General features: G+C 64.8%; 2 protein-coding genes across 44 annotated transcripts in view; one reads left to right on the top strand and one right to left on the bottom strand.

The window, feature by feature from the left end:
• Nucleotides 1-8,097, top strand: part of MROH1 (maestro heat like repeat family member 1) — a 113,796-nt gene extending 105,699 nt beyond the window's left edge. For 14 of the 42 annotated variants that reach the window (XM_063816707.1, XM_063816701.1, XM_063816703.1 and 11 more), the window contains 11 exons: nt 946-1,111; nt 1,642-1,838; nt 4,943-5,080; nt 5,406-5,520; nt 6,078-6,224; nt 6,353-6,541; nt 6,844-6,999; nt 7,074-7,208; nt 7,281-7,383; nt 7,451-7,516; nt 7,822-8,097. In XM_063816707.1, the coding sequence (XP_063672777.1) occupies nt 946-1,111; nt 1,642-1,838; nt 4,943-5,080; nt 5,406-5,520; nt 6,078-6,224; nt 6,353-6,541; nt 6,844-6,999; nt 7,074-7,208; nt 7,281-7,383; nt 7,451-7,516; nt 7,822-7,907 (1,498 nt within the window). In that variant the 3' untranslated portion in view covers nt 7,908-8,097. Of the gene's footprint in view, nt 1-945; nt 1,112-1,641; nt 1,839-4,942; nt 5,081-5,389; nt 5,521-6,077; nt 6,225-6,352; nt 6,542-6,843; nt 7,000-7,073; nt 7,209-7,280; nt 7,517-7,821 lie in introns of those variants that run through there. The other 28 variants (XM_063816715.1, XM_063816702.1, XM_016960100.4 and 25 more) reach the window with 8 other exon arrangements.
• Nucleotides 8,098-8,270: 173 nt separating this feature from the next.
• Nucleotides 8,271-12,266, bottom strand: part of BOP1 (BOP1 ribosomal biogenesis factor) — a 31,027-nt gene continuing 27,031 nt past the window's right edge. For both annotated transcript variants that reach the window (XM_016960107.4, XM_054657618.2), the window contains 13 exons: nt 11,491-11,645; nt 11,288-11,405; nt 11,089-11,190; nt 10,799-11,011; nt 10,555-10,716; nt 10,406-10,486; nt 10,264-10,333; nt 10,050-10,182; nt 9,793-9,973; nt 9,421-9,709; nt 8,760-8,844; nt 8,568-8,675; nt 8,271-8,485 (listed from right to left, as the gene is read on the bottom strand). In XM_016960107.4, the coding sequence (XP_016815596.3) occupies nt 8,332-8,485; nt 8,568-8,675; nt 8,760-8,844; nt 9,421-9,709; nt 9,793-9,973; nt 10,050-10,182; nt 10,264-10,333; nt 10,406-10,486; nt 10,555-10,716; nt 10,799-11,011; nt 11,089-11,190; nt 11,288-11,405; nt 11,491-11,645 (1,851 nt within the window). In that variant the 3' untranslated portion in view covers nt 8,271-8,331. The remainder of the gene's footprint in view (nt 8,486-8,567; nt 8,676-8,759; nt 8,845-9,420; nt 9,710-9,792; nt 9,974-10,049; nt 10,183-10,263; nt 10,334-10,405; nt 10,487-10,554; nt 10,717-10,798; nt 11,012-11,088; nt 11,191-11,287; nt 11,406-11,490; nt 11,646-12,266) is intronic.

Consider the following 12,266-nt stretch of genomic DNA (forward strand, 5'->3'; position numbering starts at 1 on the left):
CAGGAAGCCACTGCCTGCTTGTTGCTCATCTGCAGTTTGCAGGTGGGGGTTGCTTTTCCTTTGTTCTGCCAGGCGGCTTCAGGGCTCCCTGTCTGTAGGTCAGTATATTTCATCAGTTCTGAAAAACCCAACCTACTCCTTGTCAGCCATTGTTTCCTCTGCCTCTGGGACATCCATCAAATGTACGTTAGCCCTCATTCCATCTTCCGCGTCCCTTATTCTGTCCTCTCCCTTCCCACGTTATTCTCTGTAATAATTTATCTGAAATTTTTTTATCTTCCTATTCACTAGGTAAGTTCTTAATCTTCCTATTCACTGTTTCTCTCTTCTACTGTATCTAGACTGGCACCAAATATGTCCACTGAGTACATTAGTGTTTCATTTCTAAAAGAGCTGTTTGGTTTTCTTTCAAATTTGCTGTATCTGTTTTTAGAATTTTCAGTTCCCGTCATATTCAGAGTTTGTTGTTCATTTCTGCAAACGCTGAGCGTAGCTGCCTCACGGTGCGTCTGCGGCGCCGTCTGAGTGTTCTTGGCAGCACTGCCAGGTCTCCCTGGGGGCTGCGCTCTTTGACCCTGTGCCGTCCTGAGGCCTGGGCCAGATGCTGCTTCCTCCAGGGAAGATTTGTTCTCCCTCCCAGTAGCTCCCCAGGGACCTCCCACACCACTGCCCTGGGCTCTGTGTGTATAGGCCCAGATTTTTCTCTGTGTCCTTTATTACCAGCTCTGTTTACAGATCCCTGGAGTCAGGGGAAGGGGTGAGCTCAGATCTGAGGCCAAGAGGCCATTTCCCAGCTGGCTGCAGCTGAGGCTGGTGGCCGTGTCTGAGCGTCGTGGAGCCCGGGTCCACAGCACCCAGGTGGCGGGGGACAGGGATGCCCGGCCCAGGTGCCGGCAGCGCCCTGACCAGCCACGGCCTCAAAGTGACTCTCCTGCTCTGCTCCAGCCACACCTGCATGCTGTGGCGGGCGCTGGCGGTGGAGCCTCGCCTAGCTGCCCAGGTCCTGGGGCTGCTGCTGGAGAAGATGAGTAAGGACGTCCCGTTCAAGGAGAGCCGGGCCTTCCTGCTGGGCCGCACCCCAGACCGCGTGGCCACGCTGCTGCCTCTCTCGGTGAGTCGGGCTCTCGGGGCCACCTTGACACGCTGTCCCTGCCCCGCTTGCCTGGGTGCCCGGGGGCAGGCCTTTTGATGAGGTGGCCCGGACGCCACCCCACAGGCACCTGGAGGCAGCACCGGGCTGGGGGCTCTGAGCTCAGGCTCGTAAAGGCCTCACAGGTGTGGGCCCCCAGGGGAGGCCACTTCATGTTTTATCCTGCGGAAAAAAAATAAACCCAGCTTGGCAGTGTTTTAAGCAGTAAAGCAGCTGTGAGAATTCCCTCCTCCTCCTTCCTGAGGAGCTGAGAACAGATGGCCTGAGGTCTGTCCTGTGAAGGCTGACTGCCCCTCTGTCCCTGTCTCCTGCCTCTACCCCTGAGGGCCAAGCCATGCAGTGGTGCGCCTCGCCCTTCCTGCGCTGCAGCTGGGATCTGAGACCTCCGAGCACACGATGCAGGCGAAGGGGGACGCAGGCTCATTGGGTGCAGGGCTCAGATCTCGTGCGGCCTGGAGGGAGGCATGGCCCTGTGATGACTTCTCCCCCAGGCTACCTGTGCACTGTTTGAGGTCATGTCCACGCCTGCAGCGGGGCCCGCGGTGCTAGAGCTCTACCCCCAGCTGTTTGTGGTGCTTCTGCTGCGCGTCAGCTGCACCGTGGGTGTCCAGCTGCCCCGGAACCTGCAGGCCCAGGAAAGGAGGGGTGCCAGTCCAGCCCTAGCCACCAGGAACCTGGAACCCTGCAGGTATCTGGGTCCCCACTTCCCACCTCCAGTACTGATTCGGAAGCACAGGCATGCGTGTGCACACGCGTGGTGGGGGCGGACGGCAGATCTGAACCATGGGGAGTGTGGGAGTGACTTTGCTCCCAGGGAGCTGGCGCCTCACCCAGGTGCAGGGCTGAGCTGTCAGTGGTGACATCCATGGCCACCCTTCTCACACTGGCTGTGAAGGCCTCCCTCCTTGCCTCTGCCGGCGGTCTGCGCAGTGGTGCTGAACACAGGCGGCTGGTGGGGGCTTCGCGTGGCAGCTCAGGCAGGATCAGGGTGGTGCCTTCTCCTGGGAGTGGAGTTGTGCGGAGTCTTTGGGGTATAGGCTGGGGTCAACCATGGCAGGACCAGCTTTGTCCCTGAAACTGCCCCAGCAGAGCGGCCTTTGGCACGTGTTCACAGCCCCACACGTAAGAGCTGCCCAGGTGCCTGACATGAAGCATTTCAGGTCCTACACACCTGCCCGGGGCCATAGCACAGACAGAGGAGGCTGACACCCTGGGCAGGCGTGGCTGTGTGGCCTGACCCCAGGACCACGAGCCCATGTGAACACAGGGCCGCCATGCCCCACCTGCCCCGGAGGGCTCTCGTTCCGTCCCACCCAGGCGCCCAGGTTTGGGTGTGCACCTTGGCCAGGACACACCAGGGGGACAGCCTCACTTCAGCCCCTCCCCCTGTCCCCCTTGGCCAGGACACACCAGGGGGACAGGCGCACTTCAGCCCCCTCCCCCTGCCCCCCTTGGCCAGGACACACCAGGGGGACAGCCTCACTTCAGCCCCTCCCCCTGCCCCAGCACCACAGGCTGCTCAGACCCAGGCCAGCTCGTAAAGCCCAGTGGGGCCGGCTGCCAGCGTTGCTCTGCCCCTAGCAAACTGAGTGGAAAATGTGAATGGGATGGGGCAGCCACCAGCCCCTAGGCCTGGCCTGCTGCGAATCAGTGCCTCCGCCCCGAGCGGTAGGGCTGCGGGCCCCACGCCCACCCCCAGGTGCCCCTTCACTGGGACGATTGCAGAGCCTGGTGTACAGGCCGTTCGCCAGTGGGTCGGACCCTTGTGGGTGCCACATTCTTAAATGTCCTGGGCACACAAGCAAGGGAGGCACCCTCATCCAAATCACTAACACATTCGTGAGCCAAACACACGCTTCCCGTTAGATTTGTCGAAGCTGGTTGTGAGTTGCTGTGCCTGCGCCATTTGCAGCCTGGAGCGCAGCCCCTGGTCCAGATGGGGCCTTGCAGGGCTCGAGGCCTGGAGCAGGGTGTGGAGCTGGAGGCAGAGCTGCACTCAAGCCGGGCCCTGGCTCAGACCATGAGGCCCAGCTGAACTGACTGTGGCCCTGTGGGTCCTCCCTCCGCCTGCGGCTGGCCTGGCCTGTATGTGTCAAGGGCATCTCCCAGGAACTACAGTGACTGGTGTGGCTCTGTCCTCTGCCTGTGGTCAGTGCTGGCTGTCCTGTTCCCAGGGCTGGAAGCCCCCTTGGCACCCAGGCTACCTGGGCTCAAAGATCAGACCCCAACACTGGAACCATGGGACTCCTGGCTTTCCCAGAGCTGCCTTCTTGCACTTCCTACCTTGGGGAGGGAACCCGTGAGAGAGAGGAGCCTGGGGACACTCATCAAGGGCCATGTGAGGGGCTGGCCCTGCTGTTGGTCAGCACCAGACCACCCAGGCACACCCCAAGGGGACAGTGGTATACTGGAAGCAGGCCCCCAGCACCTCCTTCCTGGGCTGCCGAGACCCCCGTGGCCCTCAGCTCCTACAGCCCCTGTCCAGCTCTCAGGCCGCCTCATTCCTGCCGGCATCACCGGCCCTGTGTACCCAACTGTCCAGAAGCCTCATGGGGCCCATCACCAGATCTCTGACAAGCTTGTCTCATGCTCCTGTGCCCACCACACCCTCCTCCTAGATCCCACCTGCATGAGGGCCTCACACACCATCCAGGCGAGTAGGGCCTGGCCCCCAGCTTGGCGGGGCCACTTGTTCCCTGCTAGGCCCACTCCACGTCCCAGCACACCAGGGGCCCTGTGGGACACCTGGCAGGAGGTGACCAGGGCAGTGGCACTGTCACCACCACCAGCGGTCACCACACGGCCCATGCCGCTCGGGGGTTGTCTGCTTTTGGGCCAGGTGCTCCTGAGGACGAAGCCTTGTGGGGACAGAGGTCCAAAGGCGGCGGGGGCCTAAGTGTGAGGTGCTTGAGGGCAGCGGAAAGCCACATGGCAGGGGCTGTGGAGTTGAAATGGAGGGTCCTGCTGGGTGGGGACGCTGGTGCAGGGCATCCTCTGCCCCAGACCGTGCCTGTTGGGTCACACACTACGCCCCGCCCACTGGCAGCCAGGAGTGGAGCAGCCTCAGCAGGGAAGGGCTCATCTGAGCCGATGGTCGATGCCAGGCTCAAGCTGGGCCCTGTAGAGGCTTCAACATCAGACTCTCCCTGCCAGTTTCTGGCCCAGCCACTGCCAGGGAGACCAGAGGGCAAGGTGCTTGCCTGGTGGGGGTCTGGGGAGTCAGAGTTGGCCAAGGTGGCCCCCATTGCACGCCCAGGGTGCCTGCTCTTCAGCACGCCAGCAGCCCCTCCAGCTCTCGGCACCATCCTCCCGCTCACTTGCCAGCCAGCCTCAGCCGACACTGGGAGTGGATCAGGGGCCTGCCCGCCTCCCAGAGGGCTGTGGAGTCTCCTGGGGTACAGGTGTGAGAACCTGAGGTGCCAGGCAGGAACAGGCCGGGGGTGGGGGGCACCTGTGGTGTGGGTGCCCAGCAGCGTCTGGGTGTCCGGAAAGGAAGGCTGGTGCAGCCAGAGGGCTTTGTCTGTGTCCAGCTCTCAGGCTGGTGGCCAGGTGGCCACAGGCTGACCTTGCTACTAGCTCACCTCCAAGCCAACATCTGCGTCCTTGCCTTGGGTGGGGAAACGGGGGGCCTCTAGCAGATGGCCCAGAGCCTGCTTCCTGGAGAGTGGCTCTGGCAGGGATAGGGCTAGCCACCAGGTGGGCAACACGCATTGGGTGCAGACCTGAGGAGTTAATCAGGAAGGGAGGTGGGCTTGTGTGCCCCACCAGCTGAGCACCCTGGCAATCCTGCAGCTCTGCAGTGGACACCCTGCGGTCCATGCTACTCCGCAGTGGCAGCGAGGATGTGGTACAGCGCATGGACCTAGAGGGAGGCTGGGAACTGCTCAGGACCTCGGCGGGGCATGAGGAGGGGGCCACCAGGTTGGCCAGGTGAGCGGGCCCAGCCCACTGCAGCTCCAGCACTGGCTGGGCTCCACCGGATCTCGAGCCCAGGACATGACAGGATCAGGCGGGGGCCCATGCGTGTCAGGCCAATGGTGCCCTGGGCTCCTGCCTGTTCGCTCTCTGGGGCAGGGGTAGGGAGGCACCCCTGCAGAGGCCTGGCGAGGCAAGCTGGGAGGCATCTCTGAGACGTAGAACTCCCAGAACCTGGCAGCTGGCGGTGGAGCGGACCAGGGCTGTGCAGGGTGGAAGGTGCCTGGGTAGGGTTCAGCACAGCAACAGCCCCTGCACCCTCAGCGGCCCCCTTTCCCAGGGCCATGGCTGAGCACGCAGGGCCCCGACTCCCCCTGGTGCTGAAGACGCTGGCATGCACACACAGCAGTGCGTATGAGAACCAGAGGGTGACCACCACCGCCTTCCTAGCCGAGGTAGGGCCTTCCAGGGACAGATGCTGGGCACCAGGGTGGGGCTCCTGCTCAGGACAGGCACGGGATGCCCTTTTCTTACCCCTAAAAGGCCCCCCTCGACCGTGGTCTGTGAGGGAGGTTATGTGGATGCTAGCTACCTCCTCCCCCATGCCAGAACTCACTCAGTCCCACCCAGGGACACCCCCTCTGTGCCTGGTGAGAGGAGGACCGAGGCTCCCTGCAGCCTGTACTCTCCCCAAGTCCTGCTGGGTACATTTGTAGCTGGACAGGGCTGGCCCCTGGGACCCCAGGTGCCCTTGGTGCTGTGGTCTTGGCCTTTGTGGCCAAAGATGCCAAAATCTTGCCCAAGGCCGTGCAGCAGAGCACAGCGGGCGTCAGAGCAGGCCTCAGCGGCACAACAGGGAGGGGTCGTCACTGATCGGAGACCCAGGGAGTAGGTGCTCCACCTCTGTCTGCCACACCGGCGTGGGGGCAGCCTCTGGTGTTCTGGGCCTGGGCTGGTGGGTTGGGCCCTGGGGTCAGCGGGGAGGGGGAAGTCACAGCACCTCTGCCTGCAGCTGCTGAACAGCAACGTGGCCAACGACCTTATGCTCTTGGACTCGCTGCTGGAGAGCCTGGCGGCTCGCCAGAAGGACACATGCGCCAGCGTGCGGAGGCTGGTGCTTCGCGGCCTGGCCAACCTGGCCTCCGGCTGCCCTGACAAGGTGGGGTGGCCACTAGCCCCTCTGGGGCCCAGGCAGCATGGGTGGGGGGCTGTGCGTGGAGGCCACCCTGTCTTGTGGGGTAGCAGACGATGACTCTGGGACCCAGGCTGAGTGTAAGCTATCCTCAGGTGCGAACCCACGGCCCCCAGCTCCTCACAGCCATGATTGGCGGGCTGGACGACGGGGACAACCCTCACAGCCCAGTGGCCCTGGAGGCCATGCTGGGCCTTGCGAGGCTGGTGCACCTGGTGGAGTCCTGGGACCTGCGCTCAGGGCTGCTGCACGTGGCCATCCGCATCCGGCCTTTCTTCGACAGTGTAGGCTGGCTGGGGTGGGGGGAGGGAAGAGGGCCCCAGCCCTTCCTGCCTCTTACTCTGAGCTTTAGCCCCAGCTCCACCCTCCTCCCTGTCTCCCACCGCGGCCAGGTGACCGTGGAGAGCGCGGACTGGCAGGGCTGCTGCTTTGCTGGGCCTGGCAGCCCCCACCCGTAAGGCCCCCACCCATCGGGGTGTTTCCTGGCCCGGGTCAGGCAAGGGCACCCATCAATGGCAGGGGGCTAGGCAGGCAGGCCTGCAGGGGCACAGCCTGTGAGGAGACGTATGCTGCATGTCCTTCCCAGGAGAAGATGGAGTTCCGGACGGCATCCATCCGCCTCTTTGGGCACCTTAACAAGGTCTGCCACGGAGACTGTGAGGACGTCTTCCTGGACCAGGTGGTGGGCGGGCTGGCGCCCCTGCTGCTGCACCTGCAGGACCCTCAGGCCACCGTGGCCAGCGTGAGTAGCCAGGGGGTGGGTGGGATGGGGTGGGTGGCCTCAATTGGACTTGGCCCCAGTGCCGCATCCCTTAGGCCTGCAGGTTTGCCCTGCGCATGTGTGGCCCCAACCTGGCGTGTGAGGAGCTCTCAGCTGCTTTCCAGAAACACCTGCAGGAGGGCCGAGCCCTGCACTTCGGGGAGTTCCTCAACACCACCTGCAAGCACCTGGTGAGGGGTGGGGCCAGGCAGGGCGTGGTGGGTGGGGCGGGGCCAGGCGGCGCTGACCAGGCCTCTCCCCAGATGCACCATTTCCCAGACCTGCTGGGCCGTCTCCTGACCACCTGCCTGTTCTACTTCAAGAGCAGCTGGGAGAACGTCCGAGCTGCTGCACCCCTGTTCACCGGTGAGCACCACCCCCTGCCCCGCCCCCATGCCGCCCGGCAGCCCCGCCTGATGCCCCCACTTCACAGGGTTCCTGGTGCTGCACTCGGAGCCCAGGCAGCAGCCGCAGGTGGACCTGGACCAGCTCATTGCGGGTGAGCACCCCTCCACGGGGCCCCTCCGCTGGGCCCTGCTGACCCTGTAGGCACCCGCAGAGACTAAGTGATTTTCCTGGATTTCAGGACTTTTTCCCTGTCACTGGTGACCTCATCGTCTCTAGTAATTCACGGAAACTTCTTAACTGTTCCAAAAGAGCTTAAAAAACACTAAAAAAGGAAAAACGATCTTTCCGTTGGCTCCTGAGCCTCCCAGCAGAGGCTGTCAGGAGAGCGTGGCCCACGCGCAGGCATGGGCATGCCGAGGTCACAGCCCGCAGGCAGCCCCCCTTCTCTACCCCCAGCGCTCCAGATCCTGCTGAAGGACCCGGCCCCCGAGGTGCGGACGAGGGCTGCTGAGGCCCTGGGCCGCCTGGTGAAGCTCGCCTAAGGCTCCGGCCAGCACCCCCAGCGAGGAGTATGCACCCAGACCTGTGCCTGAGCTCCAAGACAGGGCCTCCTGAGGACCACAGCCTGGGCACACGACCGGAGGGGCCTGGCCCCAGAAGAGGCACTGCTGGGGACCAAACCCAAGCCCTTCAGTGAGGGATGTGCCCAATAAACTCATCTGCTCCCAGCAAGTGACTGACAGGGTGCGATGCTGCAGCCTCTTAGGGGATGGGCCAGAGGGTGCCCTGGACTGGCTGTGTTGTCCCCACTGTTTTTGCAAAATTGAGTGAGGGGAAGGCTCGGCGCTATGGTGGGGGCGGCTTTGTTGGCAACCCCAATTCAAGAAGGTGAGAGTACCAGGCAGCACAGGGTAAAGGCTCTGTTGACTTCAGCACGACCACCCCAGCCCCAGGCAGGCAGAACAGCTAGGTGAAGAGGCGGACGGTCCCGTCTGCCCCCGAGGAGAAGACCCACGGCTGGGTGGGGTGGAAGATGACGTCCAGCACTCCCAGATCTTGGGTCAGCACATGTCCCTTCAGCACCTTGACGGGCACCAGCAAGGGGTTCTGCAGAAGGTCACTGTGGGGACGAGGAGGGCTCAGGACACGGCCAGACAGACACCACTGCCCTGGGGAGGGGGCCAGGCAAGGTCAGCACTCACTTGTACACCATGCCATGGCAGACGATGACACTGCCGTCGTCCGAGCCTGACGCGAAGAGTGGGTACCGCGGGTGGAAGGCCACAGCCCGCAGAGCCTTCTTGTGGTGTCTGGGGGGAGGGAACCAGGTTGAAGGCAGGCTCGGGCTGAAGGGAGGGGCTCTGCTGGCCGCCTCCACCCCCAGCTCTCCTCACCTCAGCATCCTGTATGGCTTGGTGGAAAGATCCAGGTCAAACCACACCAGCTTGCTATCGTAGCTCCCACAGATGACGTTGTCACCTAGGGCCAAAGGCTGTGATGCAGGTGTTCCCGCTCTCACCTGCAGGGTGCACTGCCCCGCCCGTCACCTACACCCCTCTCCTGCAGGGTGCACCGCCCCCCCCCACCCCTCACCTGCAGGGTGCACCAGCCCCCCCACCCCTCACCTGTAGGGTGCACTGCCCCTACCCCCACCCCTCACCTGCAGGGTGCACTGCCCCTACCCCCACCCCTCACCTGCAGGGTGCACTGCCCCTACCCCCACCCCTCACCTGCAGGGTGCACCAGCCCCCCCACCCCTCACCTGCAGGGTGCACAGCCCCCCCACCCCTCACCTGCAGGGTGCACCGCCCCCCCACCCCTCACCTGCAGGGTGCACCACCCCCACCCACCCCTCACCTGCAGGGTGCACCACCCCTACCCCCACCCCTCACCTGCAGGGTGCACTGCCCCTACCCCCACCCCTCACCTGCAGGGTGCACTGCCCCTACCCCCACCCCTCACCTGCAGGGTGCACCAGCCCCCCCACCCCTCACCTGCAGGGTGCACCAGCCCCCCCACCCCTCATCTGCAGGGTGCACCGCCCCCACCCCTCACCTGCAGGGTGCACCGCCAGGCTGGACACCCACTTGCAGTTGGGCATCAGCTTCTTGGTGAGCTCCTGGCGCAGCAGGTGGTAGAGGCGGACGCTGCGCTGGGACGCCACCAACAGGAAGGGTCGGGCAGGGTGGAAGGCCACTCGCTGCACCTGTCCGTGGCTGCGGCGGAACGGACTCTGGCTGCGGCGACGGCTCAGCTGGTGAATCAGCACCTGGGTGTGGCCTTGGGTGGCCAGCACCACGGCCAGGTAGTCCCCACGCCCGTGCCAGGTCACCTGCGTCACTGGCTGCAGAAGAGCAAGGCTGGCTGAGTGGCTGAGCCGGGCCCCTCCCACTGCAGCCTCACTCACCCCCAAGGCGCCCCACGTACCTTCCCGTGGCAGATGCGCAGCCGCAGGCCTGCTTGGCGCTCCTCCTCTGAGGCCTCCAGCCAGCGGGCCGGCTGCAAGGGGGGCTCCTCAGGCGGGACGAAGGCGCTCAACAGCTGATCTGTGCTGCCCGCCACCAGCCGGTCCCCCAGAGCTGGGTTCAGCAGCAGCACCGAGTCCTCCCTGTGAGCCAGGCCCAGACACAGCCCCTAAGCACAGTGCCACCCCTGGCTCCCCAGTCCCCAGGGCCTCCACTTACACGGCCGCAGCCACCAGGCAGACAGCGGGGCTGGGGTTCCAGGCCACGCTCTTCACCACGCCCCCCACGGGAACAGTCCTCACACAGCGGGCAGTGGCCACCTCCCAGAGCCGCAGGGAGCCATCGTCAGAGCCTGGATGCGGCAGAGACAGCTCTCAACACCTGGCCATCCCACCTGCCCCCCAGCTCAAGGCTGCCCCCAGCTCGGACCCACCTGAAACCAGCCACTGGCCCCCAGGAGAGACACTGAGGCACCGGACAAGGTCACTGTGGCCCCTGTAGACCTGAGGAGGAGGCGGTGGCAGTGAGGAGTCAGACCGGGAGGGTGCCACCCCAGCCCCTTAGTCTCCACTTACCAGGGCCTGGCACGTGGGGAAGGGCTGCAGGTCCCTCGGCCGCGGCAGCTTGGGGATGAGGTCCTCAGGCTGTACATTCACCTGGGGCGGGAGAGCGCCGGGTCAGCCTTGCCCCCCGTGCCACCCCCCGGTGTGCCGCCCCCACACACCCTCATTTTGCGCTGCCGTGGGCACAGGTACAGGTCAAGGCAGCGCTCGAAGCGTTCCTGGATGAAGCGTCCGTAGGCAGGCACGGCCCGCAGGCTCGGGAACTTGCGTGGCAAAAAGCTCAGCTTCCTCTCGCCCGGCTCCTGCTGTTCCCACGCCAGGCGCTGTGGAGACCAAGACACAGGGGTGGGGAGGGTCACAGGGGAGCATGGGGACAGGGTCCCGGCCCCCAGGATGCAGGCCCACCTCCTCCTCGCTGAGCAGGTATTCAGGGGGTGGGTTGTACGACTCGGCGTGGCCTGGCAGGGCCAGCTTGGGAGCAGGCACGTGCATCTTGTGGCGCCCGAGCACGGCGTTGGGGTCCTCCTGGGCCCACAGGTCATAGAAGCTGGGGGTGGGGTCTCGGGGCCGGCGAGGCTGGATCCAGCCCATCTTGATGGCGTGCACCATGCGAGAGACCTGCATAGACAGCCGGGTCAGGACGCGCAGTGCGGGGCGGTCAGCCCAGGCCAAGCCCCAGGGGCCGTGTGCCCCACCTTCTCCTTCTCCACCAGGGAGGGGATGAAGCTGCGCTTGTCGGCCGGGCGGTTGGTCACCGGGTGGATCATGACGTCCCCGCTGAAGAAGTCGACAGCCGGCTGGGGGAGAAGATGTGGACGTGTGGGCCAGAGTGGCTGAGGCCCTGCTGGTGTCTCCAGGACCCCCGCCCCCCAGGGGCCAGCCCCTGCCACCTACCTCATAGGGGTTGAAGCCCACATCCCCAAACTGGCCACTCTGCAGCCGCCGCACCAGGGCCACCTGCTCATCCGTCAGTCTCAGGTCCCGCCCTGTCATCGGGTCCTGCACGGTGCGCCTGGAGACCGCCAGTCAGACCCCGCCAGCCCTGCCCCACCCCTCGGGCCCACCCTGGCTGCTGGCCCCACCCCACCAGCCCTCACCAGTAGTCAGGATCGTCCATCTTGTCCAGGAACTGGTCCAGCTCATCCCGGGTCCGCAGGGGCTTGTAGATGCGCCTGCCGTCCAGGTCGTAGCCCACGTGGGGGAAGTCATCGTACCACTCCAAGGGCACGTTGCCCACCGTGTTCCGGATGTCCTGCAGCCGGGGGCCACCATGTCGGCATCTGATCCTACAAGGCCCACCCCCGCTTCGGGCCGCCCAGGGGAGCAGGTGAGGGGGTTGCAGGGTGAGTGCAGGCCCAGCCTCAAGTGCCCTGAGGTCACTGGCCCTGACCTACGCCCGTTCCCCAGCCCTGGGGTCTGACGTGGCATGGCGGCCACGCTGCCCCCACCCCCGCCCTCGGAGGCGCCGGAGCTGCACCTTCACATTTTCCACTGAAGTGGTGCCAACCCCAGAGCTCCCCCCTCACTGGATTCCTTGGCCAGGGCTCTGGGCAGCCACAGACAGGGATGACCTCATCACCCACGGGCTCCCTCCCCTGGCAGGGGCCTTAGGCAGAAGTGGGCAGCTGTAAGACGGGGACTCGGGGAAGACCCCAACTGACCCATTCCACAGAGAGGCAGAAGCCAAGACCTCTCTGTGGGGGACCCCCCACCGTCTGCCCTCGGCCCCTCCCCAGGCAGAACAGCCACGTTCCTGGACGTACATTCCTGGTTGCAGCCCCTGCCAGCCGCCACCCTCGCTCCTTCCAGCCTGGGGACCGCTGCCCAGGCGGCTGCTTCCTGCAACAGTAGCCACGGGGAGGGGCCCAGACAA

Source organism: Pan troglodytes, chromosome 7, assembly GCF_028858775.2.
Source record: "Pan troglodytes isolate AG18354 chromosome 7, NHGRI_mPanTro3-v2.0_pri, whole genome shotgun sequence".
Classification (NCBI taxonomy): Eukaryota; Metazoa; Chordata; class Mammalia; order Primates; family Hominidae; genus Pan; species Pan troglodytes.